This window comes from Malaclemys terrapin, chromosome 2, assembly GCF_027887155.1.
Source record: "Malaclemys terrapin pileata isolate rMalTer1 chromosome 2, rMalTer1.hap1, whole genome shotgun sequence".
Lineage (NCBI taxonomy): Eukaryota > Metazoa > Chordata > Testudines > Emydidae > Malaclemys > Malaclemys terrapin.
Genome location: NC_071506.1, coordinates 140,830,174 through 140,857,020, shown reverse-complemented (window position 1 = coordinate 140,857,020; position 26,847 = coordinate 140,830,174). Strand labels below are relative to the sequence as shown.

Below are 26,847 nucleotides of genomic sequence, written 5' to 3'. Positions count from 1 at the left end.
CTACCTGTCTAAAGTATTTATCTGGTCGGGTCACCATAGTATCAGAGCACCGCACAGCCTTTAATGGATCTAGCCTCACAACTCCCCCAAGAGGTAGGGAAATGCTGTTCCCATTGGGCCAGTGGGGAACTGAAGCACAGAGAGATTAAGTGACTTGCCCAGGGTCACCCAGGGAGTCTGTGGCATAGTAAAGACTTGAACCCGAGTCTCCCAACTCCTAGATAGTCATTAACCATTGGGCCATCCTCCTCCTTGGAAATGAAGTGTTATCTGCACCGAAAGGAGGAGACCTTGGCTGAGCACTTGGATTTATGATCTATTCTTCCCTAATCTCTTCCCCTGCCGTCCCTGGGACAAGCTGGATTCTATCAGCTAAACCAAACAAGTGGGGAATGCCAGAGCCCATTCCAGAGGGTAAGCTCGATGGTTCAGATGGCCTTGTGAGCGATCAGCCTAGCCCTTCTTGCTAGAGGCAGATTGATCACAGGGTTGTTTGTGCAGGGAGCCTGCTTCCTAGGCTCATGGAGGTTTACTTGGTCAGGCATGTCAGGAGAGAGCCTGCTTTGCAGGGAGAGCCGGAGCCGTGTGACAGGTGAGAAAACCACAGGCACCTAAGACCAGCTGAAGTGAGTGAGGATCTTTCAGGCTGTGCTTGGAGGACCGGCCCATGGTTGAGGCAGGCCATGGCACGCTGCCTTCTCTTGGAGGCCGCAAACCCAGAGAGAGCGAGGGAGGGCATCAGCCGGGAGAACATGCAGGGCAGTGTTTCTCCAATCCACGCGGGGCATGGCGGCACTGACCCTGCTGTTGGTAATGCTGGCCCAGCAGATGCTCCGCCAGACACACAGTCCGTAGTTTGCTCCTGTACACTCAGGCCACAAGCGCCTGTCATGCTGCAGTCTTCGGTGCTTGGCAGAACACCCGCCCAGAACAGCTGGACGCCTGCCACAGCAGAGTGGCAGCTGCCATCAGTCCCCAGAGCCCTGGGCGGGAGAGGGTCAAGCAGCAGCATCACAAACAGCAATTATTATTAGGACTTGGAAGTGATCCCGGAAATAGTTTTGGCTCTCAAGTCCTCTCGCTGGGGGCTGCTATGAGAGCTAGGTGACAACTCACAGCCAGAATAGTGACTACTTCAGGGAACACTGGTGAACAGCCCATGTCCATTCATAAAAACTCTGTGTTGCTAACTCTCGTCTACTACTTTGTGTTTGTACAGCACCTAGCACAATAGGGCCGCACTCTGGGTTGGCCCTTGGACGCAGCCATAATAAGCATGTTGCAGTTCTTATGATGACTGGTGTTTTTCTTAAAGCCTCAACTTCTGGAGTCACGTGAATACATAAGAATTTCCATTTTGAGGTTGTTGGGAGGTGTTTTTGTTTTTTTTTCCTAAGAGAAATAAGTTTCTGGCTCTCCTGGTTGGTGAGAAAAGCTTGAAAATGTGACCTCAGTGCACCTTAATATTCAAAAAACCAAAACAAAAAAGGCAAATAAATAGAACCTAAAATGCATTATCTTAAAATGTCATGGTTTTTAAGGCAATCTCATGGGGGGCTGCTGCTGACTCATGATTTTATAACATTGGGATTGGCTGTGCTGGAGGTGGTGTGGTCTAGTGGACAGAGCACCGGGCTGGGACTCAGGAGATTGGGGTTCTATTCCCTGTTCTGCCCCTGGAAACCCCATTTTTCTTTTTTTAAATTAGGGTTTTAATACTTAAATTTAGGCGAGGGATTGGAAGAGATTTGGTGTCTATTATAACAGGAGTTAAAGTCGTTTTTTACATGGTTTAAGCAAGATTTGTTTTATTCTTTTAGTGGTAAAAATTGTGTGTGTGTATTAACTGAGCATTTTGTGGGGGGGGGGGTTGTTTTTTAGTAGCATGGGGGAATCTCTCTCGTTTGTGAGATTTAAGGTCTTTGTGGGTCGGAGCGGGATAAAAATGCAAGAAACAATGCGGGAGCGGGTGGGAATGGGATTAAAAAAAATAGTCCTGCGGAGGATTCTGCTTGACTCCTCGAGACACAATGCCGGTGTCTTTGAGGAGTCAGCGCAGCAAGATCCCACGGGAACACAATCTCCCTGACCATTCGCTCAGCCCTGTCTCAGCTCAGCCCTGCCAGAGGATGCCTGAGCCTTCACGTAGTACTGCCTCCTGCAGAACTCGGCCAAGGGTGCCGTGCCCCTGCTGAGCAGAGGGTCCCCTCCACTGCACTTCTCTGGTCGCCAGCCAGATTTTCAGGGAGCGGGGTTGTGTGCAGATTTTACAGGCTGCCCTTAAATGCATCAGTCTTTAATGGAGATGGAGTAGTTGGGAGGATTGTGAAACAATTTCCCAGACGTGGGAATTGGTGTCTGTGTTGTATACAGCTCCACCGTGCGTGGAGACCTGTGACTCCAGTATGGTACATGAGAACATAACTGGTAGGGCGATTCACACTTGACCTGTAGATCCTGTGGGCCCCAGGGTGACAAGCGCTTAGCTAATCACAGCCTATTACTTAAGAGCAGGAGGTTGTGGAATGATCCTCTAGGGGGAACTAGAAGGGGAACTTGTTGCTGGTAGATTGTGCTAAGGGAGCAAGCTGTGTAATTAACAAAGGAGAGGTGGTGTGGGTGCAGCTTAGGGTTCCCATGTCCAAGTGCATGCCGCTCCGCGCTGGGACCATGCAGATGGCTCACAAGCAGAAAGATGATCCCTTTCCGTACCTTCCACAGGGTGGCTGAGTCACTGATTGGGAGGATTTGGGCTGTTTGGTGGGGGCGAGGAGGGTTTGGGTGAGAGACATGTATCACCCTAGTACAAAACGCTGATGCCTCCCAGCTGCTCCTAGCTGAGCTGGCTAAGAGATGCTCACAAACTCACAATTCCTCAAGGCCTGCTGTGGTTAAAGCTGGCTGTTGTGTGACTATAGTTTGGCATTACTATATTATTGTAACCCTCCACTGACCTTGGAAGTGACTGACCAGAGCCGAGGCACAGGCCCTGCGGTATCAGAATTGTTTTAAATACCAAACTTCTGACATGCCCCACAAATCCCTCTTGTGAAAGCAGCTGGGCTTAGGGGAGTCCCCTTTCCTCACAGCGTTGTTGTTGTTTCATCCTTTTAATCTGGGTTTCTTCCAGTACCTGCAGATGAAGTGGCCGCTTCTTGACGTTCCGGCTGGTGCTACGCTGAAAGACAGCAGATCTCCATCGCCCGCACACTTAGTAAGTGCTTCTCTGCTTGATTGTACACTAACCTACCTGCACAGCTTTGGCTAGAGGGTTCCCTGCATGCACAGCTTGCTTTTTCTTCCTGTAGCTGCACCTGGTCCACCTGACCAGGCACAAATCACAGGCAGAATCTCCACCCAACGCTCTCCCCCAGTTTGGTGTGTCTCGTTATATCCCCCAGACCATAAACACCTTCCGGAAACCACATCATAAAGAGCAAAGTTTTCCGTGAGGGTAATTAACCAGTGGAACAATAACCTAGGGATGTGGAATCTCTTTCTATAGGATGTGCTCTCGTTCAGCCAGGAGTTCTTGGGTTGGATGCCAGGATCACTGGGTGACATTCTTTGACCTGTGATGTACGGGAGGTCAGATCAGATGACCGTCTGAAGGTCCCTTCTGGTCTTAGAATCTGTGAATATGTCAAACAGGAAGTGAAAATGTTAGCATCAATTCTGAGTGACAAGAGAAAAGGAGAGACAAGGCAAGTGAGGTAATCTCTCTTATCTCTTCTGCTCTGTGAAGCTCGAAAGCTTGTCTCTTTCACCAGCAGAAGTTGGTACAATAAAAGATATGGCCTCACCCACCTTATCTCTCTTATATCCTGGGACCAAACTGGCTATGAGACTGCAGACAACAGAAGAGGAGAAAGAAGAGATTTCTGTGGGTGCCTATACCTGGTGCGGTATCAGGTGATAAGCCTGGGTCACAAATAAAGGCAGATGAAGGGTTGCAATGACACATTAAGAATGACATTTTTCAATCTGTGGGCCTAAAATTAGCTCCTAAATAAGAGGCCTGGTTTTCAGAGTCCACGAGAGCACAATTCCCACTGCCTTTAATGGAGGCTGTATGTGCTCCAAGCCCTTGAGAATCAAGCCAGTTTTATGCTGGTGCTGAAGTAGTGCATGAGTTCAAGGCGTCTTAACTTCAGGCATCCGAGTTATGAGCATTTTGGCCTAAGGTCTCGGGTCCCTCAGTGGTCCCTAGACCCATGGGGATAGTGGGCGGATGGATTCCCGTGTGCTCATGTTTGGGGTGGAGTGGAATAAACTGCATTCCCAGACAGTCTTTTCTGTGGCGTCTCCCAGCACTTAGCAAGGCTCCCGTTCTGTGTGTCTGTCCCTCCATGTTGGTAGCTGCCAAGCCCAGGCCAAATATACTAATCACTGTTAGTGGCTGCAAAGGAATTTTTTGTAATTATTCTTGATTATGCTGCAGGAAGAGGCCTGGGAGGGTTTGGTACACTCGGCATTGTACCGGATTTCGTCTCTCCCAGTTTTGCTGGAGAATTTTGTTGTGAGGCATCAGATCTTTCTTGTGAACTCTCACCTGTTCGTTGAAAGCCAGGGGTTCTGAAATTAACAAAGATGTTTTTTCCTCCTAAATTGTTCATTAAGCATTGGAACAAAGAGGTTAACAAAAACAAAGTTTTAAAAGAGTTTTAATGGGCCTACCTGAAATGCAACTGCAGGGTTGAGGCCATGATCCCTTGGACTAAGGGTTGGATTCTCCAAAGGCAAATGAGATGGGTATTTCCTAATGCCTCTCAATTGGTCGGCTTCCAGTTTCCTTTCTTCTGCGAGGTCGCAATTTCACTAATTCTCCAGTGGCCATTGAGTCTTCCAGGGCAGACAAGACTTGTATTTCCAATGTAAAAAGCAATCAGGAAAAAAAGAAATGTTTCAGGCATTCTATAACCATTGTAAAAGAGTTAAAAAGGACCCAAGCCCTAGTTAATTTTTTCCTTTGCGGGTGACCTTTTAAGGAGTGTTCAAAATAATTTTCTTAGGGAGGGAGCTGAGAGGGAATACAGAAATACCCATCTCCATTGTTTCAATCCTGCAGCTGGACAGACTCACCTGGTGCCTGAGGCTGTTTGGTTCTCTCTGTGCTGTAAGAGTCCATGATTCAAAACCTGTCACTGGAAACCTCAGTGCGCACAAGGGATTAGATACTCTGGTATTTCAGTCAGCTTCCCCCCATCCCACGCAGTGTTTGCTCTGATCCTTTTCTCATCCTCATCCCCTGCCAGCCCTTATTTATTCCATCCTCTATCGCTAAGGTTGCAAAAACTGCTTTCGTTATAACCCCCGGTTCCCATTCGCTGTGAGCTTTGCAAAGGGTTGGCCGCTGCCCAGAGTGAATTTTTCATTCTTGTACATTTGAGTAAAATCCCTCGAGGCGTGTTGAGTTCTAGGAGATTGACTAACGTCACACTTCTCTGCAGGCTACAGGGGAAGGGTTACGCCTGAAACCTGAGAACTTGGCCTGGACGTAGATCTCCTGTGAGATAGAGCAGGATGAGGCTGAAAAGAATTGCTTTAGATTGAACAGAGATGCCCCCTTGAAAACTACATACGACGCATGTGCAGTAGAGGATGGGCTGGTACGCATGTGCCAGCTTGTGGAGTGTTTGCAAGCTTTGTGGATGAAGCATCTGAATTTGTAAGCGCCACCAGCCCGCAGTGAATTGCAGAGAGTACAGAATGAACAGCTGTTTGCCTTGTGGCCAAGTGGCTATGCACCCGGAGCGAGCAGCTCCTGGCCTGCAGGGCCCAAGTGCAACAGGTCTCACAAGCAAACTTGGTGAGCTGGAGGAGCAGAGAGAGGGAACTGTCTTCAGAGGAGGCGTAGAAAGACGTTGTGGAGGAGGCCACCAAATTAACATCCCTGATCTTCTGCTTGAGGGAGCGAGTCACATGATGGAGGGGCATCTAGGTGGATTGGATCTCTTTGTGACCACGCTAGTGGAGGCTGATGATTCCTCACGCACCCAGGCGTCGTTCCAGGGCAGGGGGACACAGTTGGAACTAGATAAATTCAGGGAGGATAGGTCCATCAATGGCTATTAGCCAGGATGGGCAGGGATGGTGTCCCTAGCCTCTGTCTACCAGAAGCTGGGAATGGGTGACAGGGGATGGATCACTTGATGGTTACCAGTTCTGTTCATTCCCTCTGGGGCACCTGGCATTGGCCACTGTCGGTAGACAGGATAATGGGCTAGATGGACCTTTGGTCTGACCCAGTATGTCCATTCTTATGTTGTTATGTTGGGAGATGCAGACAGGCTGGCGTGCTCGGGGAGTGGATCAGGAATGCAGACAGCTGGGAGCGTGGCGTTGGTGAGAACTGTTCGGTGACTCGCCTGCTGGTGTGAAGGTGGTGTGGGTGACACAGGATATCCAGACTGTGGAGGAGATCTCCGGGTGTGTGAGATCTGGGGTTGGTGTAACTTTAGAAATGGAGGACCTGATATGCCAGAGAGCCAAGTCTGTGAAGGGGGGTGACCTCCAGAGCATCCCACAGTATCTCTTTTTACAAAAACATAGTGAACATTCCAGTAGTATATGAGGAAAGGAAATGCGCTAAGAGATGAAACCCTCCGTCTGGGTGCAGTGAGGGATTCTGGTGGATGTAGAGGCAGCAATTCTGGGATGCATCATCCCTACAGCTAAACTGCAGGTCAGCAAGGGTAAAACTTTCAAAAGCACCTAAGACCCACTTTCAAAAGTGGCTTTACTGCTTAGGAGCCTAAATCTCATTGAAAGTCCATGGGATTCAGACCCCTAAATGTCTAATTGACCTTTGAAAATGGGTCTTAGCCATCTTTGATAATTTTACCCTAAATCGCTGTTGGACAGGGGACTTAGACTCCTACATCACGTGGGTCCTTTTGAAATTCGTATCTGGATCCCTTTCTACCCTGCTCTTTTGTTTCCTTCTGCAGAGGATTCTGCATTTATTTTTCAAGTACTAATGTTTTCTTCCTTTTCTCTTGCAGTCGAACAAAGTGCCCGTGGTGCAGCACGCACATCACATGCACCCGCTGACCCCACTCATCACGTACAGCAGCGACCACTTCTCCCCGGGCTCGCCTCCTTCCCACCTCTCGCCAGAGATCGATCCAAAGACGGGTGAGCTGTTGGGGCACAGAAGCTGGGATGTAAGGGGGTTCCCAGAGTGAGTCGGTCAGACACAGGGACAGATGGGGCAGAGTCCTAGGATACTAGCAAGGGCCATAGAAATCTTTGGGCGGTTTCCCTTCCAGATTTGTGACTTTGCTGCAGAGGGTTTTTGACTTTCCTAACTCTTGCAATGCCATCTGGTACTAACTGTCTGACTCAAGGACCATCCTCCACAGTGAACTGCTGCTGCATCAGATTTTAAAGGAAAACCCACCAAATCCCACAAACTACTCAAAAGGGATCTGTGGTCCTGGCTGTGCTGACATTAAAGCAGCAGTTGGCTTTGGGAGATGCAAGACCCAGCTTGTCTGAGGATGCAGAGAAGCTAGATATACTTGGTAGGGGATGTACCTATGTACCTGTTGGCGGGTTAGCCATGAAGATTGCAAGTTACCAAGCTATCCTGGCACAATACAGTGTTTATTTCTGGGTCAAGCACTTCCCATTCAGAGAGGATCCAGACTAGTCATGTCATTCCTGTCCTCATTGGACACAGCATGGGCAGCCTTCATCAGCCAATGTGCACATGAGGGTGTTTGACCTGCTGTTTGAGGGACCAGCTGTTAATTTGGTGATTCTTTGGCTAGATTGGTTGGCCTGACGCAGCCTTTCTATGGGAAGTGGTACACATGGTTCCACTCCCAGCTTTCCTCCGCTTCTCCCCGCCCTGTCGGAAAACACTCCCAACGAAGGAGTTGAGTGAAGCAGCGGTACGCAGGCCAACCGCCTGCAGGATGTTGGCTGAAACACACAGCTAGCATCGGACAGGGAACAGACAGCCTGGGACGGTTTTTACCATCAGACCCTTATCCATTCTCTTTGGCGAAAATCTGGCCTATTTCCAGGTGACAGAGAACACTGGTGATAGTACAAAGGGGATATGCCATTCAGCTCTAAGCACTCTCTGGTGGACAAGCGATGGTCCCGTGTCTCTTTACCAGAAGAGCGGCAGTACACTTCAGATGTGGGAGTACCTACAAGTGCTCTCTCCTCTGACAGCTGCAAAACCAGGACAGTAGAATTTTCCCTGTTGCCATCTCACCCACACATCGGGCTGGCTTGCCCATTATGGGGTACTGCACCCTACCTGCTTCGCTCACACCTAGGAGGAGCCTGATCCTGCATCTTGTCCAGGGCAGGGCTTATAAAGACCTGGCTGTGGCCATGGGACTTCTTGTTTGTGTAGAAATCAGCAAGTCCTGTGGTAAACCAATATGGAGAGCTCACACCCTCTGAACCGATGTACTTCCCAGGCCCCCAGCTTTCCCTGGCCCCTGGTAACCAGCACAAGGCAGGCAGTGCGGGGAGCGGGGGCAAATTGGGTAGTAGCTTTGAGTCTCATGTCCTGGCTGGGCAACATTAAAGGTTGTTACGTGTGTATATGTGTAGGGGGCTGTCTTTCCTCCTTCTGCAGTGAGCTCTGTGCTCAGCCATCCTGCCTGGAAGGCCTCTTTGGGAAGAACATCTCCCCATGTTGAGCAGACTGCCAGGAGAGAACAGCTCAGAGTCCCAGGACTAGCCAGGAAGAAATACCGCACCATGGTGTGGGAGCCTGCACATCCATTTACAGAGCACCATCCTTGCATTCAGTGTATTGAACTGGCGAGGTAGTGCAGGAGTGCCAGCAGTCTAGCCTGACAGCCGTGACCCCGGGATGCCATTACGGTGATTTAATGCCTGTTTGTTTGGTTTTTTTTCCCCCCATATAGGAATTCCACGACCACCTCACCCTTCAGAACTGTCTCCTTATTACCCGCTGTCTCCTGGCGCTGTTGGCCAAATCCCTCATGCATTGGGCTGGCTGGTACCACAGTAAGGATCAAGATTCACCCTTTAACCTTTCCCTTCCTCGCTCCTCCTGCTTCTCACCTACAGTGGCAGATTTCCCTCTGCAAACATAGAATTCTGCACCTTCCCAGCCGACTGAATCGGAATTGCTGCTGCAGCTGGACCCTTCCCAGCTCCGTGCTGTTGTTCCCTGTGCCTGCCGTGGATTGGACCAGGTTCCACGTGCTTCGAGTGTCCACTGAGTTCCCTCTCGCTCCATAGTCACTATTTTTTTGAGATATTACCAACAAAAATTATGTTACTCTATAGTTGGAGAGTGGAGAGCACGTGAGTCATTTAGGATCAAATACCTTACAGGGTTCTTGTGGGTAGCCCCCAAAACAGCATGAGAAACCCAGGAAATTCCAAGTTTAACTTAAAAGAAATCCAAGCATGTTAAGGTCTGGAAATGCAGATAGGATATGCAAACAACCTTAACTCTGCCCTGACGTGACACCATGTGATAGAATCATAGAAGCTTAGGGTTGGAAGAGACCCCAGGAGGTCATCTAGTCCAACCCCTTGCTCAAAGCAGGACCAACCCCAACTAAATCATCCCAGCCAGGGCTTTGTCAAGCTGGGCCTTAAAAATCTCTAAGGATGGAGATTTCACCACCCTCCTAGTGAAATAGTTGTTCCTAATATCCAATCTAGACCTCCCCCACTGCAACTTGAGACCATTGCTCCTTGTTCTGTCATCTGCTACCACTGAGAACAGCCGAGCTCCATCCTCTTTGGAACCCCCTTTCAGGTAGCTGAAAGCAGCTATCAAATCCCCCTCCCCCCCCTCCCCCTCTTCTCTTCTGCAGACTAAATAATCCCAGTTCCCTCAGCCTCTCCTCGTAAGTCATGTGCCCCAGCCCTCTGATCATTTTTGTTGCCCTTTGTTAGACTCTCTCCAATTTGTCCACATCCTTTCTGTAATGGGGGGGGGTCCAAAACTGGACGCAATACTCCAGATGTGCCTTCACCAGTGCCAAATAGAGGGGAATAATCACTTCCCTCATTCTGCTGGCAATGCTCATACTAATGCAGCCCAATATGCCATTAGCCTTCTTGGCAACAAGGGCACACTATTGACTCTCATCCAGCTTCTCGTCCACTGTAATCCCCAGGTCCTTTTCTACAAAACTGCTGCTTAGCCAGTCGGTCCCCAGCCTGTAGCGGTGCATGGGATTCTTTCATCCGACGTGTGGGAGCCTGCACTTGTCCTTGTTGAACCTCATAAGATTTCTTTTGGCCCAGTCCTCCAATTTGTCTAGGTCACTCTGGACACTATCCCTACCTTCCAGCGTATCTACCTCTCCCCCCAGCTTAGTGTCATCTGTGAAATTGCTGAGGGTGCAATCCATCCCATCATCCAGATCGTTAATGAAGATGTTGAACAAAATGGGCCCCAGAACCGACACTTGGGGCACTCCGGGGGATACCAGCTGCCAACTAGACATCATGCCGTTGATCACTACCCGTTGATCCTGACAATCTAGCCAGCTTTCTATCCACCTTATAGTCCATTCATCCAGCCCATACTTTTTTAACTTGCTGGCCAGAATACTGTGGGAGACCGTATCAAAAGCTTTGCTAAAGTCAAGATATATCACGTCCCCATATCCACAGAGCCACTTATCATAGAAGGCAATCAGGTTGGTCAGGCATGACTTGCCCTTGGTGAATCCATGTTGGCTGTTCCTGATCATCTTCCTCTCCTCCAAGTGCTTCAAAATGGATTCCTTGAGGACCTGCTCCATGATTTTTCCAGGGACTGAGGTGAGGCTGTAGTCCCCCGGATTCTTCTTCTTCCCTTTTTTAAAGATGGGCACAATATTCAAGGCCGGCTCCAGGCACCAGATTAACAAGCAGGTGCTTGGGACGGCCAAGGGAGAGGGGCAGCACGTGCGGCAATTTGGGGCGGCAGGTCCCTCACTCCCTCTAGGAGTGAAGGACCTGCCACTGAACTGCCGCCGCCGATCGCGGCTCTTCCCCCCCCCCCCTCCCCAATTGCTGCTGCAGATTGTGGCTTTTTTTTTTTTTTTTTGGCTTGGGGTGGCAGAAATGCTGGAGCCGGCCCTGACTATATTTGCCTTTTTCCAATCGTCCGGGACACACACACACACACCCCCCCCCGATCGCCATGAGTTTTCAAAAATAATGGCCAATGGCTCTGCAATCACATCAGCCAATTCCCTCAGCACCCTCGGATGCATTAGATCCAGCCCCATGGATCTGTGCATGTCCAGGTTTCTAAATAGTCCTTAACCTGCTCTTTCACCACTGAGGTCTGCTCCCCTCCTCCCAATACTGTGCTGCCCAGTGAAGCAGTCTGGGAGCTGACCTTGTCTGTGAAGAACGAGGCAAAAAAAGTATTGAGTACTTCAGCTTTTTCCACATCATGTGTCACTAGGTTGCCTCCCCCATTCAGTAAGGGGCCCACACTTTCTCTGACCACCTTCTTGTTGCTAACATACCTGTAGAAACCCTTCTTGTTACCCTTCACATCCCTTGCTAGCTGCAACTCCAGTTGTGACTTGGCCTTCCTGATTACACCCCTGCATGCTCAAGCAATATTTTTATACAAAGCTGTTGCCAAACTGGATCAGCCTTGTGGTCCATCTAGAATAGAATAGAATATTATAGGGTTGGAAGGGACCTCCGGAGGTCATCTAGTCCACCCCCCTGCTCAAAGCAGGGCCAATCCCCAGACAGATTTTTACCCCAGTTCCCTAAATGGCCCCCTCAAGGAGAGAACTCATAACCCTGGGTTTAGTAGGCCAGTGCTCAAACCACTGAGCTATTCCTCCTCAGATCTAGTCCAGCATCTTGTCCTTAACTGTGACCAGCACCAGATGCATTACAGGAAGGTGCATGAGACGCCACAGCAGGCAGTTTTGGGATAACCTGATCCCCCAGTGTAGTCCCTAATTGTTAAAAAATGGGTTAAAACTGAAGCTTAAGATTACTATCCCTCCCAAGATGTTTGTATAATTAATTATTCTAACTCTGGTTTCTCTTGTTGTTCATTTATATGCCCAATCCCATTTTCTATCTTGCGAAATTCCTGGCCTTGAAGACTTCCTGTGGCAATGAGTTCCACAGGCTAATCACATTTGGAAAAAGTATTCCCTTTCATCAGTTTTGAATTGTCCACCTTTCAGTTTTATTGAACTGTCCCCTTGTTTTTACGTTATGAGATGGGGAAACAATGCCAATCATTTCCGTCTCTCTCCGTAGGAGAGCTTTTACCAGGCCCTTAATCATTCTCATCACCCTTCTCTGAACCCCTCTAGTTCCGCAACTTCCTTTATCCGGTGGGGTGCTCAGTGCTGCACACGGGATTCAGATGAGGCTGCCCCATTAGTTTCTGTAATGGCTTTATAGTATTCTCTATTATTCTCCATCCCGTTCCTTATGCAGCCTAACATCCTGGTTACTCGTGTGACTGCAGCTGCACCTGGAGCAGAGCTCTCCATTGCGTTACACACTGTGAGACCCAGGGTCCTTTTCTGAGTTGATAAGGAGTATTAAAGTGTTTCCTTTCAATAGGTATTACTTTGCATTTATCAATATTGAACTTAGTCTGCCATCTTGTTGCCCAGTCACCTGAATCTGAAGTTCCTCACAGTCCTGTCTGGATTTAACTGAATACCTTTGTCATCTACAGATTTTACCCCTCACTGTTCACCCCCTTTTCCTGACCATTAATAAATATATTAAACAAAACTGGCCCTGATACAGGGCCTTGTGGCCCCTGCTTTTAACCTTTTTTGGTCCACTTATTCCTGCTTTTTCTCATGCGACTTTTTGATCTGTGACGATGTTTTGCCTCTCACCCCATGTCAATTTAGCTTCTGTAGTAGCCTCTTGAGAGACTTTGTCAAAAGCCCTTTTCAAAGTCTAAATAAATGATGTCATCTTCTCCTTTATCCCTTACTTTATCAACACATTTAGAGAATTCCAACAGAAGAGTGAGACGCAGTTTTAGTGAGACACAATTTTATTTCAGAGAAACCATGTTGGTTAGACCCTAGCATGTCATGCTTGTCCATGTTTTATTATTCTGTTTTCAATTATTGTTTCAACAAATTTACCAGGTACAGATGTACGGCTGACAAGTCTGTTATTCCCCAGATCACCCTTAGAACCTTTTTAAAATACAGGTATAACATTTACAGCCTTCCAATCCTCTGGTACAGTAGCTGCTTTTAATGAGAGATTGCGTAACTTTGCTGGCAGCTCAGCCACTTCATACTTGAACTCCTTCAGAACTCTCGCATGGACCGTCTGGGTCTGGTGACTTGCTTCTTAAACTATCAATTTATTCCAGCACCTCTGCTTCTGACACCTCAATCACTTATAGCACCTCATCCGTATTACCAGGCAAGAATGGGACCAGGATGGGTCTCTCTCCAACACTGACACAAAAAAGTCATTTAGCGTCTCAACAATGCCCTTATCTTCCTTAATTGTGCTTTTTAAACCCTGATGATCCAACAGATCCACCAGTCCACTCATAGGCTTTCTGCTTCTGATTTACTTATAGAATTTCTAGTATTTGATCTTTATACCTTCAGTGCTCTGCTTTTTGAAATCCATTTTAACCCCCATAACCCTTCTTATATATTGCCTCCTGTAACATCTATGATGATGCATTTTAGTATTTGTGATTCCATATTGGATTAAATTGATATTTAAAGACACAAGATTTTTTTTTTTCTTCCTTATTGTGTCATACAGGGCAGAATACGGTTGTTTGGGATCCCTGTGCATTTTTATTCTGTAAAATGTTCGGATTTCTTTTAAATTTAATCTTACATTTGATTTTGGGGGGGGTTAGAGGGCTTGTTTTTGTCATCATTACAACAGCTCTGTAATGTATTTTACCCTGAATTGCTAATAACAGATATGCGTAACCATGACTCCCTCGTAATGTAATTTTGTGGGTATTCCTTGGTCTTTAAAAAACTTATTAAAAATTGCATACCTGAACCCTAGCCAGGAACCCAAAATACCATTTCCATGGGATATTTCTAACGATTTGAAGATGTACAGTATCAGCCTTCCATATATAAGTAAACTTTCAGGGGAAGAGTCACTGGTTTGCTGTTGCTACCTTCGGCTGTTCTGGAGCAGCAGAAAGCAGCCTGAGCATGTATGCCAGGTAAGCTGGCTTTGTGGGGGCTTTGCATCACCAGAGCAATGCAGAGCAGCTGGGAAGGAACAAAACTGTTTCTCTCGCTCGTTTGCATAGTCCGGCGTGCGTGCACACGCGCGCACAGACACACATACACACTCCTTTCGAAATGGCCACGTTCAGCTGTTCTCAGCGGCATCAAGGCCCCATGCTGCCCTCAGTTAAGATGCCCTCTTTTAAAAATGGCCACCACTTCCCATTGTTCCTGGTAGAAGTGAAGCCAACCTGTCTTTGGGGAGAAAGTAAAACCCCTATGTTGTGGGTGTCAGGAGGAGGAAATGAGCAGGTGGATAGAGGCAGGAGTCATCTTTGCTAAGGGCAATCTGTGGCTTCAGTCCCCTAGGAACAATGGGAAATGGTTGCCATTTGGAGAAGGGCATTTTCAGAGCAGGGGCAGCCTTTTTTCTCAGTCTCATTGAGAACAGTAAGAGATGGGTAGCATTTTGCAAAAGGCCAGTTCTTCGTGGATGAAGTAGAACGTTATTCTTCAGCCACTGCTGAAGAAGAAACTTTACGTTGTGGAGAATAATGGGGGAAAAATCTCATCAGAAACCCTAAACAGATTCTTTAGATGTAGCCTGTGAACAAGATTTCAGTGAGTTTTAACTGTGCGGGAGGTTTGAAGAGTCTTGTGTTGTTTTATTAAGATAATTCAAGAGACACTCAAAAAGGACTGAGGGAGCTTCAGTTCTTGACCCATTTTAAAGTTAATTTGAACTCAAAAAAGTTATGGATTTACTTGTAAATTCTCAGAAAACATATTCTGTGTTCAAAGAGTAAGTGCTTTAATTTTGTGCAGGACATGCTGTATTTGGCATACCTAACAAAGAGGGGGACTCCTGCTTTAAGTACAAAAGTCAGCCTGAAGTACAGAGCTGTGACGGGCATCTTCAGAACATAATCAGAGGGGAACTGGTTCTTGTGGCTTCCCTGTGTGTGATATTTTTTCTTCCTTTTGTGCTTCTAGTAAGGACTTCCTCTCCCTCCCCCCCCCCCCCTTGCTCTTCCATTTTAGGCAAGGACAGCCAGTGTACTCCATTCCTCCCGGGGGATTCAGGCACCCATACCCTGCCCTAGCTATGAATGCCTCAATGTCCAGGTGAGTCCACACTGGAGCGGAAGGGATGTTGGCAGGGGTAGGGTTCAGTCGGGATTAGAACTAGAGAGTGCAAAAGATTAACAGGACCCCCAGTGCCAAGCAGACAAACCCCCTTCCCTGTAGAGGCAGGGGTTGTGGTTATAGGGGTCTTCCTGGACGAACATTTGTGCTGAGCAAATGAGAAGGTCTGTGACACAAGCGCAGAAGAACAAAGAAGAGCTGGGGAAAACAGGCGAACTTCTGCCTAACAACTAACAGCTTGAATCCCTGTGGCCCACAAGCTGAATGGGGAAGGCCCCTGTCCAGTGGCTCCTGCAGGCCCCGGAGACGGGTCCTGTGAATTTGTCTCCACTCTCAGTGGCCAGGAGCGCTCCCACGTGCACCTCAGAACCACTAAAATCTGTTACCTGTGGGAGGGGTTGCATCTCTGCTCTGCGGCAAGCGGCCCCTCTTTCCTCTGCCTGTCGATGGGTCTCGTGTTGGAGGTTCTCAGGATGAAACTTCTCAGTATTTCTTCTTAGCAGCTTCAGTGGGGGTTTTCTTGTCACTGAAAAAAATAACAGTGAATACGTGTTTTCCAGACTTCTTGTGGTTCGAGCCATTGTGGCTGAAGCCTACAACTAGTTGGGGTTGAGATGTGCCTCTCTGCACACAAGACCAGCACGATTTATACCTTGTGTGACTAGCTGAAGGCCATTCTTTGTGGGGGAGCACTACCTTCCCTTTTTGCCAACCTGGGATTTGGGGGAACTGGGAAATATGCCTTCGGGTTCTCCTTAAGAACGAGGCCTTCACTCCCCGTCCCAGAGCACCAAGAGAGAAGGTCTGCCCAGCCCGACTTCGGTGCATTGCAGACCTTCTCTGAAGCACCACAACAAGGCCAAGAAATTGCTGGATCCATGTTTACACACTGGAAGATGCTTGTCAGCTGTCCTTACTTTATACTAGACTTTTATGGCACTATTAGCTCACTCTCTTTACCTTACCTTGTGTCAGAACTTGGACACAAATTAATTGCTCCCATACCCGTCTCTGCTGTGGCTCCCAGCTTGGTGCTGTGTTTGGTCTCATAATTACTAGTTGAGCACCATCATCCGTCTTGGATGTGATGCTGTGTTCTGAACAGTCTGCTGTCTTTGCAGTGGGATTGTCGGTATCGCTTAGGCCCTTTGGAAAATCCCATCCGCAAGAGTTTAAATATGGGGAGGCCTACATTCCCCAGTGGGATCATCTGGTTCTTAGTCTTTTTACTCAGCACCAAAGAGGTTGGTTCTTTCTTCGTCCTCTATTCAAGTTATGAGCTCAAGAGACTTTGGGCTAGACAAGATTTTGTGCTCATGTGGCCATACTGGCCGTCTGTAGCATCTCAACATGTTTTGGGATCAGGTGAGTGTCTGCTCCACATCCACAAAGAAGGGCTGATTTCACTGTCCACTTTCCTCTCTGATTCTCCCCAACTTGTGGTCATGAGTAAAACAGCAGCAGCTTGTAACGCAGGATGAGAATTCATAGGATTCTGTCCACATCTCCGCGACGGAGCTGGAACCAGAGTAGGGGATAGTGACAGACCGAATCAGTGTGCCTGGTCAGAGTTTCAGGTGCTTGTTTGTTACCTTGTTTGAGAAGCTGGACAGCCCTACGGTCCTTTGTCCAGTCCCTGTCCATTTAACGAGTTATTCAATGTACTTGCAATTCCAAGACAAAGGCAGAGGGCCTTTGGGCACTTCTTGTGTCACTCCAAGCAATTGCTAGGAGGCCTGATGAGTGTTAGCATTTCTGACCAGTCCTGGAGCAGGAAATCCTTTATTTGCTGTCATAGAAGCTGGATCATGGATGCCCAAGCCTCATGTGACAGACGTTCGTCACGTTGATCAATCATAGAATTGTAGGACTGGAAGGGACCTCGAGCGTTCCTCCCACGCTGAGATGGACCACGTAAACCTACCCCGATCGTTGACAGGTGGTTGGCCAATCTGTTTTTAAAAACCTCCAGTGACGGGGATTCTACAGCCTCCCTTGGGAACTTGTTTCAGAGCCTAACTCCCCTTGTAGTTAGAAACCTTTTCCTAATATCGAACCTAAATCTCCCTTGCTGCTAAGGAAGGCGATTACTACTTGTCCTGCCTCAGTGAACAATTGATCGCCACCCTCTTTGACACCCTATTATGTATTTGAAGACAGTTATCATGTCCCCCCTCCACCTTCTCTTCTCTAGGCTAAACATGCCCAATTCTTTCAAGCTTCCCTCATCGATCGGGTTTTCTAAACCACTTACAATTTTTGTTGTTCTCCTCTGGCCTCTCTCCAATTTGTCTACACCTTTTTTAAAGTGCAGTGCCGAAAATAGGGCCTAGTGCTCCAGATGAGGCCTTACAAATGCCAAATAGAGCAGAAGGATGACATCCTGTGTCTTATATACCATACTTCTGCTAATACATCCAACAACAGTTTGCCTTTTTCACAACACCTTCATGTGACGGAGAGGTGCGCATTGGCAGAGAGGCTCTTACTCCATATCTGATAGTCCAGCTTGGGCAGGGTCAAATTGGGAAAACATAAGAACGGCCATACTGGGTCAGACCAAAGGTCCATCTAGCCCAGTATGCTGTCTTCTGACAGTGGTCAATGGCAGGTGCCCCAGAGGGAATGAACAGAACAGGGAATCATCAAGTGATCCATCCCCTGTCGCTCATTCCCCACCATTCCTGCCCATCCTGGTTAATAGCCATTGATGGACCTATCCTCCATGAACTTATCTAGTTCTTTTTTGAACCCAGTTATGGTCTTGGCCTTCACAATATCCTCTGGCAAGGAGTTCCACAGGTTGACTGTGTTGTGTGAAGAAATACTTCCTTTTATTTGTTTTAAACCTGCTGCCTATTAATTTATTTTGGTGACCCCTAGTTCTTGTGTTAAGAGAAGTAGTAAACAACACTTCCTTTCGCTACAACAGACATGATTTTATAGACCTCAATCACATCTCCCCTTAGCCATCTCTTTTCCAAGCTGAAAAGTCCCAGTCTTATTAATCTCTCCTCATACAGAATCTGTTCCATGTCCCTAATCATTTTTGTTGCCCTTTTCTGAACCTTTTCCAAGTTCTCTCTCTCTCTATATCTATCTATCTATCTATCTATCTATCTATCTATCTATATATATATAATTTTTTTTATTTTTTTTTATTTTTGGAGATATACCTATCTCATAGAACTGGAAGGGACCTTGAAAGGTCATCAAGTCCAGTCCCCTGCCTTCACTAGCAGGACCAATTTTTTTGCCCCAGATCCCTAAATGGCCTCCTCAAGGATTGAACTCACAAGCCTGGGTTTAGTGGGCCAATGCTCAAACCACTGAGCTATCCCTCCCCCCAAATATCTTTTTTGATGCTTTCCTAAATTATGCTTTCCTGGGCTCCACCACGCCTTCTGTAGTCACATGGTTTGGATCCCTTCGAGCTCTGTTCCTGATGGCAGCTGTGGCAGGATGATTTGTGAGGAGAGGCAAATCTTCAGTAAGCTGATCCTAAACCATTTAGGGGTTTAAAAATGAAAATCCCACCTGGTAGCTCCCAGGGAATGTGTGTGTTGTCAGCGGGAGAGCCTGTGCTCTGCACTGAAGCGATGGCACATTCCCATGGAGAGTGCATTTCAATAATCCAGGCTTGGGCTAGGTAAGCGTGGCAAGGTTCTACATCCAAAAACCACCTTCATCCTACCAGGGGTAGCTAGAAGCTCTCAGAATCCGGCAGGGACCCAGGCCCCTAAATTGAGGGAGGCTGATTTAATCCTCACCAGCCCTTCTCACACTACCAGCATTAACTGTGTCTTATGTGGACTCATTTCTCAGCCAGGAGTCCAGCATCTGTCGACACTGGGTTATCTGCCCCCTGCCATGGGGAGGGTGTGGCCAAGGGGGAGGGCATGTACCTGTGGGTGGGGTGTGAGGAGCTGGGTACAGGGAGAGATTTGCACTGCGTGATTACTGTTGCCTTTATTTGTAACGCCTGCATCCTGCTTTTCTATTTCCCATGCTGCAGTCTGATGTCCAGTCGGTTTTCCCCCCACATGGTCCCGCCTGCCGCGCATGGCCTCCACCCTTCGGGAATCCCACACCCCACCATCGTCTCACCCATTGTCAAACAGGAGTCCACGCAGGCCAACATGAGCCCCGGAGGGAATTCGTAAGTAACTGAGCAGCACAGCACCAGCTGGATGGGGCAGGTGACAAATGGGACAGGGATCTGTACAGCCCAGCCTGGCTGTCCTGAGTGGCCTAGATCTCTTGGCGAACTGGGTGCAGACAAGCAACGTGTGTTTCACAATAGCAAGGTCACACTTCTAGGAACAAAGAATGCAGGTTACACATATGGGCTGGGGGATTGCATCCTGGAAAATGACGACTGCGAGAAGGACTTAGGGGTTATGCTGGAATTCACCAGTTAACGAACGTAGAGGTTTTTCTAAAAGATCTGCTCTAATTCAAAGAGGAATTAGTTCAGGGCAGTCCTATGGCCTGTATAATGCGGGAGGTCGGACTAGATGGTCACAGAGGGTCCTTCTTCCCTTGCAATCTATACGTCTGTTTTAACACAATAGCTGGGCAAGGCAAGCTCTGTGGTGACAGGAACAAGAAAGGCTTGTTTACTAGACTTTCCTGGAAGCAGGTGTTCCACGTGAATTCATTGCAAGTGCCAAGGAAGAGTTCTTCAGGAACTGCCTGGCTGTGCTCACGCCTGGTTATGGGCTGAGTTTATGCCAACTCTCTGGCCCTCTCCTTTGCGATGTCCCATTAGTTAACCCATGACTGACTAAGCAACTGATTTGCAGCTTTGTTGTCCCCCTGGTTTCTACTATTTAAGTGGCTGGTTACCACCTTAGGCCCCCACCCTCCCCAGTGGATTACTGACAGGTACATTGATCACGCTGTAGCTGCTTGCCTCTTACTCCTGGTCTGTTGGATTTCTGCCTCATTGCTGCCCTTGCCACCATTTTCCTTCCTTCTCAGATCCGCCTTTCCTTCCCACTCCCCATCTTACAGCCCAGTGGGATGTTATGCATCTTCTCCCCTTACTGCGCTCTGCCAGCCTTGCGATCCTAGCCATCCCGCCTTGTGTGTCCACTCCCGATAAGCAGCCCCGCGCTCTCCTCTCCATTTTACCTGCGGTGTGAAAGACGTGCTGTCAAATCCACCTGGAAGAATAAAACCAGAGGGTGATATCGTCTGGACAGGCGTTGGTGGGGGGGAGGGGTCTGCATTCACCTTCTCCAGTAATAAGATGTGTCCCCCAGAGCTCTAGGTGTCTGGCGGTTATTACAAAGAGACACAACTGCACGCGGTGCAGCAAGGGGAAGCTCTTCTGCAGCGTGGCAACAGTGGGCACTGCAGGTGTTTACTGGCCCGTGTGATGATTCCAGGAAATCCCCCGGCAGTGTGAAGAAGGAGGAGGAGAAAAAGCCCCACATAAAGAAGCCGCTCAACGCGTTCATGTTGTACATGAAGGAGATGCGGGCCAAGGTGGTGGCGGAGTGTACGCTGAAGGAGAGCGCGGCCATCAACCAGATCCTGGGACGAAGGGTAAAGACGCCTTCTCCTCTGTCCTTTCTTCCCCATTCCCTAGACTCCATGGGCCCAATTCAGAGGTGAGTCCAGACCCTGTCTACGCTGCAGAAACTGGTGCTGGAGGCAAACACATCCAAGTCGTTTTGCCAGTGCAAACCCCTAGTGTAGGTGTGTGGCTCTGGGTCAAGTAGGCTGGCTCCCTCTGCCTGGACGCGTGGTGTGGGAAGAGGACCTGCTTTGGACCTGTGCAGTGTGTCTGCACTAGGGATTGCATTAGGACTACACTGCTGCAGATCTCTTGAATGTAGACAGGGCCTTGGGCTCATTAGACAACCCCCTTTGACTCAGGCTCCCGTCCGCTTCCCCCAAGGTGTTAATATATGCGCTTGCACATCCCCTCTGAGTCTGAGGGGCTGGGAGTGTAGAAGGAAAAGCAACATGTGAAGGGGGTAAGTGGGACCCACCATAGGTGCAATTTTCCACCTAGCCAGGTTCTCTTACTGGCACACACCCCCCACTCTCCCCCTGTAGTGTCTAAGTGTCTCCCATGCAGAGCCCTGCTGTAGCCACTCAGCTGCTATCTGCAGCCAGGCAAGCCTGGGAAATGGGGAGCAGATGTCCCTGTCACCTAAACACTGTGGAAAATCTGGCACCATGACCTGCCTAGAGTGATCCCAGCCACAGAGACAGAGTGTAGCATGTTTTCTCAGCTCACCAGCTGGAGGGATTGGGGCTCCTGGTTGGGAGCAGCATTGAAACAGGGAGCCTGGGCACCTATTGCCTGTGAATCCCACAAAGCTGACTGTAGGCTGCACTGTCAGCCTGGTGGCAGCCCTGCTAGGACATGGCCAGTGCACCCTGTGCTCCAGCTATTCTGGGCTGTGGGCAGCTGCCATCAATTAGAGCACCCGTAAGGCTGCTCTGAGGTACACACTGAGCCCCAGTCCTGGGCTGCTGCTCCTGAGAGGTGCAACACAATGACCCAGCAGCTTCACTGTCTTGCTGCCACAATTCAGAGGAGCCGGTAAAGAGAACGACCGCTTCCTCACCTTTGGGACCTGGGCTTTGGGGAAGGGACCCAGACTGGTGAGCTTCAGCCCTTTGTCGGAGGGTGGCGGGTAACCTCCCGCGAATCTCAGCTCTGGCTCTCCTTTTCTCCTATCTAGTGGCATTCGCTGTCACGTGAGGAACAAGCCAAGTACTATGAGCTAGCCCGGAAGGAGCGACAGCTTCATTCACAGCTCTATCCCACTTGGTCTGCGCGGGATAACTATGTAAGTTGCCACCTCATGTAGCTGCTGGAGGGAAGGGAGATCAGCACACTGACTTATCCCGTCCTCTGCAGGTGTCGCTGGGTGACAGTCTGAGGACTGCACTGTGCAGGAGGTCAGACTAGATGGTCGTAATGGTCCCTCCTGGCCTTGTCAGTCTATGTATGATTCTGTAATCAGGATGTGGCCTCAAGGGTCTACAAATAAAGAGATGGGAAACTTGGGGCCAGTGCGATGAGAGACCTAGGGAAGTAGCCACTGCCGCTCCCCTAGCCAGTCTCAGGGTGGTCATTGGATGTCTTGGGGGAGCCACGCCTGGATGTTGCTTAACCCCATCTGGAGGCAGCTGCCCTTGGTTCGCAACGCCCTGCTACTGGATGTCCAAGTTCATACAAAGGCAGCACACCCAACGTAGGGCTGGGTCGTGGGAGAAGTAGGCTTCTGGAAACCAAGGCATTTCTTTCCAGGTGGGGTTGGGGAGAAAATGGGCAATAACCATCTAGGACTGAAGAGGGGACTACTAAGGAGAAAATGGGAAATGCCTTAATGAAGGGGTGGAACAAACTGCCCAGAGCAGGGCCCTGCCATTAGAAGGGCTGCACAGCGATGACACGCTCCTGGTGGGGTTTTCGGGGAGGTGCTGCTGTCTCTTGCACAGCGGTTGAAATGAAATCAGACGACCTTACACGTGCAACTGCGTGTGAGGCATTGGCTCTCCCGTCTCTGCTTCTCCAGAGCCAGGAAGTGGCAGGTTCTATTGTCTGAGAGCTGGCCCCAGGCGCCGGATCGGGGAGACCTTTCTGGGGTGGGGAGGTGCGACGTTAAGGACTGTGCAGCACTAGGCCAGGAAACGTGCTGCAAGTGATGCGCTTGCACTGGCCCCGGGCGGATGTGTTAGATGGCACCTAATGGGTCTGCTAATGTCCACGGTTGGGAGCCTGTGACCTGCCTCTAACCGGGGGCCTGTGAATGCTGATGCCAGACTTAGCAATAGAAATTTTTTTTAATTAATGGAGATGTCTCCTAGAACTGGAAGGGACCTTGACAGGTCATCGAGTCCAGCCCCCCGCCTTCACTAGCAGGACCAAGTACTTGTTTTGCCCCAGATCCCCAAGTGGCCCCCTCAAGGATTGAACTCACAACCCTGGGTTTAGTAGGCCAATGCTCAAACCACTGAGCTATCCCTCCTCCCAAAGAGCAGCCCCCATTCTTGTTCCCTTGGAGTGGGTAAAACTGGCCCACAGGGGCCATCCATTGCGTCCTGCCCATGAACCTGCTTTGGTGGCCCTCCCTCTGCCTGCCCCAGCCATGTGACTGAGGTCAGCAGGACCCAGAAGGTGACTCGTGGCAGTGCACGCTGCAGATCTGGGCTGGGCTGGTGGTGTACTGCGGGCAGAGTAGTACACACACAATAAATAGCACATATCAAAGGCAAGGTCTCCTGAACTGTCCCTGTCTGATTTAGCAGCCTCATCAGGGTTTTGCTCTTCAGGGGTTGACCCTGGCTCAGAGTTCAAGGGGCCCCAGTGAAAAGGCTGTGATAAGCCCCAGGTTAATGCAGAAGTGCCTCATGCCCCCTTCTCCAGAGAAGAGTCTTGTTCCCCAATGTCTATTAACACTGCTGTTGCAGTAGTGCCAGCCCGGGTGAGCCCCACTGCACTACACATGTAACACACGACAGGTCCTGCTCCAGGGAGCTTAGTCTAAAGAACACACCAGGTGGGTGAGACGTGAGTGGATGGAGTGGGGGGTATAACGATGTGAACTGTCAGTTCTCTGGATGGCTCATTTAGTGTCACCTCTTCCTGCTGCTTCTCGCACTGCTTGGTCAGTGCTCAGACCCTGGGGGCAGTTCCACTTGGTGCCCTGTCCTTATCCTGAGCCCCGCGAGTTCTCATGGATCGGGGTGGAGAGAGGTTGGGGGGTTTACTGAGAGTCAACGACAAAAGCTGCAAGTGGGATGCTCTTTTCCAGGGGAAAAAGAAGAAGAGAAAGCGAGAGAAGCAGCCCCAGCAGCAGATCCAGGACACGGAGAGTAAGTACAGCCTGCTCCCCTCCTTTGGTCTGATACGGAGCGGAGGAAAGGCCATAGGGCCAGCAGAGAATTCACCAACCATCCCTGTCAGCTTTAGGTGCCTCATCCAGTTAGAAAAGTGTAGCCCAGGAACGCGAGCATGATTTTCAAAAGCACCTGACTACCTGCGGAGCCTCAATGGCCCTGAAATTCAATGGGATCCAGGAGCCTAAGTCATTTAGATGCTTCGGAAAAATGGCACCCTAGTGCCCTAGGTGAAAGCACACTGAGATGCACTGTATGAAGTACTAAAGCCACAATTACAGTCCCCTGGGTCCCCTGCACTGTGCTGTTGTTAAATGTCAGCAGTAGTACGTTGCTCTTTGCCCCATGTCAGCATGCTCAGAATGGCTATATCAGTGCGACTGGGGAGCAGAACGTTCAGCGCCCGACAACCTGCAAGTTGTAAGTACCTTAAGGTCTGGCCTCCCGGCAGAGTTAACTCAGGCTCTTAGGGGGGGTTGCCCCCAACCCTGTTCCCATCCCCACACACAACCCTCTTACCCGAGTGTGGTGGTGCTTCCAACCTGGGCTAGCTGGCTCATCTGGGGCTTGGGGTTAAGCCCAAGTGAGACTTTCACTCGGGCTGGTAGCCCACCTACTTTGTAGTGAGGACACAGGCTAAATCACTAGTGCTGATAGCCCTCCACTGCCCTCCCCCAGTTCCCCGTGTGCCCAGAAGAACAGACACGTTCTGCAATTCACTGGGAAAGAATCATAGAGCTGTTCAGCTGACGGCAGTGCGAAGAACCAGGGCTGTGTCCCTGCAATGCCCGCAGGGGAGTGCTGCACCAGTGAGGGGACACTTCACTTAGCCCAGGTGCAAAGCCCTGCCCAAGCTAACCGGGTGCTCACATCCAGGTGCCAATCACCCCAGTTAACCCTGCAGTGAAGATGTACCCGTGTTGTGCATTCACAGGTGCAGGCTCTTGAATTAGCATTGCCCATGAGCAACAACAGTCTGTTAATGAATCTGGTTCCAACCGCAGATGGGATTTGCACCTGCTATTTTCCAAGCCTGGGCAAACCCACAAAACCTAACCACAGGCCCTGGGGACCGGCTGACAGGGTCTTTGAAGTGTGGCTTACCGGTGTCTTTTCTGCCCCTTACAGGCTCTCTGGCCTCCAAGAGTAAAAAGCCATGTGTGCAGTACCTGCCCATTGAGAAACCCTGCGATAGTCCTGCTTCCTCCCATGGCAGCATGTTGGATTCGCCTGCCACCCCATCAACCGCCTTGGCATCGCCCGCTGCCCCAGCCGCCACCCACTCTGAACAAGCTCAGCCCCTCTCACTCACCACCAAACCGGAAGCCAGGGCCCAGCTGTCTCTCCATTCAGCTGCTTTTCTGTCGAGTAAGGCTGCCGCCTCCTCCTCCAGCCTTAGCAGCCCGTCGCCTCTTCTCTCCAGACCCATCCCGTTTGCCACAATGACCCACACGGCTCTCTTGACCTCGCCACCTTCCTTCCCAGCTGCCCTTCCTTCCCCGCAGGCTGCCCTGGCTGTGCTACAGGCCCAGCCGCTCTCCCTGGTCACCAAGCCAGCTGACTAAGGAGGAGCCGCCCTCCCCAGCCACCCCTGCTGTACATTGCTGAAGCCACAATCGAGATTCAAAAGCAGCCAAACCATTATTGGTCAATATTTGACCCTTTCTGAACTCCTTTGTAAGTGGACTCTGGAGGAAGGTGCTTTATGCTCGGAGCTGTTTCCAGTAGTCGATCTAAAGACCGTTTTTATTAAAAACAAACAAAAACCCCGCGTGAGCCAAGGCCGAGCGGTTTGTTCCTGCCTCTGCCTTGGCCAGGTGGACTTGTAAAGATGGAGCCTCTCTCTGCGGCATTTGCAGGGTGGTTGTCGCTAACTCTGAGCGGTGCCCACCCGGGCAGCGTACGCCAGCCAGCCAGCAGGGCTGTCCCATTAACAGCCATTCCCGGCGACTCTGAGTCCCAGAAACAAAATAGAAACGCCGGACCCCTGCCGCAGAAAAGTGCCAGCCACCCTTCCCCCCTCAAAGGGAGCGTACATCCCCCACCCTGGAGAGGGCCAAGACTCCTGCCCCGAGCCTGGAGGGAGTGTGACTTGCCAGGACGATGCCAGCACAATCTGCCCCATTTCCTCCCATGATTACTTGGTCGGGGGTGGGGAGTGGAGGGGGTTACGTCGCTGGGGAAATTTCCCCCTCTAATCCTGTTTTTACAAAAGGAAATAAAACTGCAGCTGCAACTTGCTGTGTGAGCGTGTTCAATGTGGAGCCTTCCCCGGGGAAACAAATCCCCTCAGCCAGCATTTCTCCCCCTTGGGGCATTGCCCCTCTCACCGCCTCAGGCCCGGAACACAGAGCAGCACCTGGCTTGGAAAGGTGGGCGAGGGGGTTATCTGAAGGTGCACTAAATACATTCTGAGAGATTCAGTCTCTCCATCCCCAGGAGCTTTTTGCCACTCCAGCCTATAGGTGTCTCTTATCTGGCAGAGAGGGGACATTTTAGGGACTCGAGTTACATCCCAATCTCCAGCTGCTTTAAACCCTGTTAGAATGGGTTTCTCCACACAAGAGCCCTGCTAAGCTTGCATTGCTCTAGGGCCGGAGGAAGGAAGAATCCAGCTGTGAACCCCTCACACGACACTGATTAGGAAGGAGGCATC

At 49.8% G+C, this 26,847-nt stretch overlaps 1 protein-coding gene across 2 annotated transcripts in view; it reads left to right on the top strand.

Moving 5' to 3' along the window:
* Nucleotides 1-26,427, top strand: part of TCF7L1 (transcription factor 7 like 1) — a 94,424-nt gene extending 67,997 nt beyond the window's left edge. The window contains exons 4-12 of one of the 2 annotated variants that reach the window (XM_054019344.1): nt 3,131-3,214; nt 7,005-7,137; nt 8,898-9,000; nt 15,219-15,302; nt 19,339-19,482; nt 20,717-20,876; nt 22,028-22,135; nt 24,107-24,167; nt 25,320-26,427. In XM_054019344.1, the coding sequence (XP_053875319.1) occupies nt 3,131-3,214; nt 7,005-7,137; nt 8,898-9,000; nt 15,219-15,302; nt 19,339-19,482; nt 20,717-20,876; nt 22,028-22,135; nt 24,107-24,167; nt 25,320-25,756 (1,314 nt within the window). In that variant the 3' untranslated portion in view covers nt 25,757-26,427. The remainder of the gene's footprint in view (nt 1-3,130; nt 3,215-7,004; nt 7,138-8,897; nt 9,001-15,218; nt 15,303-19,338; nt 19,483-20,716; nt 20,877-22,027; nt 22,136-24,106; nt 24,168-25,319) is intronic. The other variant, XM_054019345.1, reaches the window with a different exon arrangement.
* The last annotated feature ends 420 nt before the right edge of the window (nt 26,428-26,847 follow it).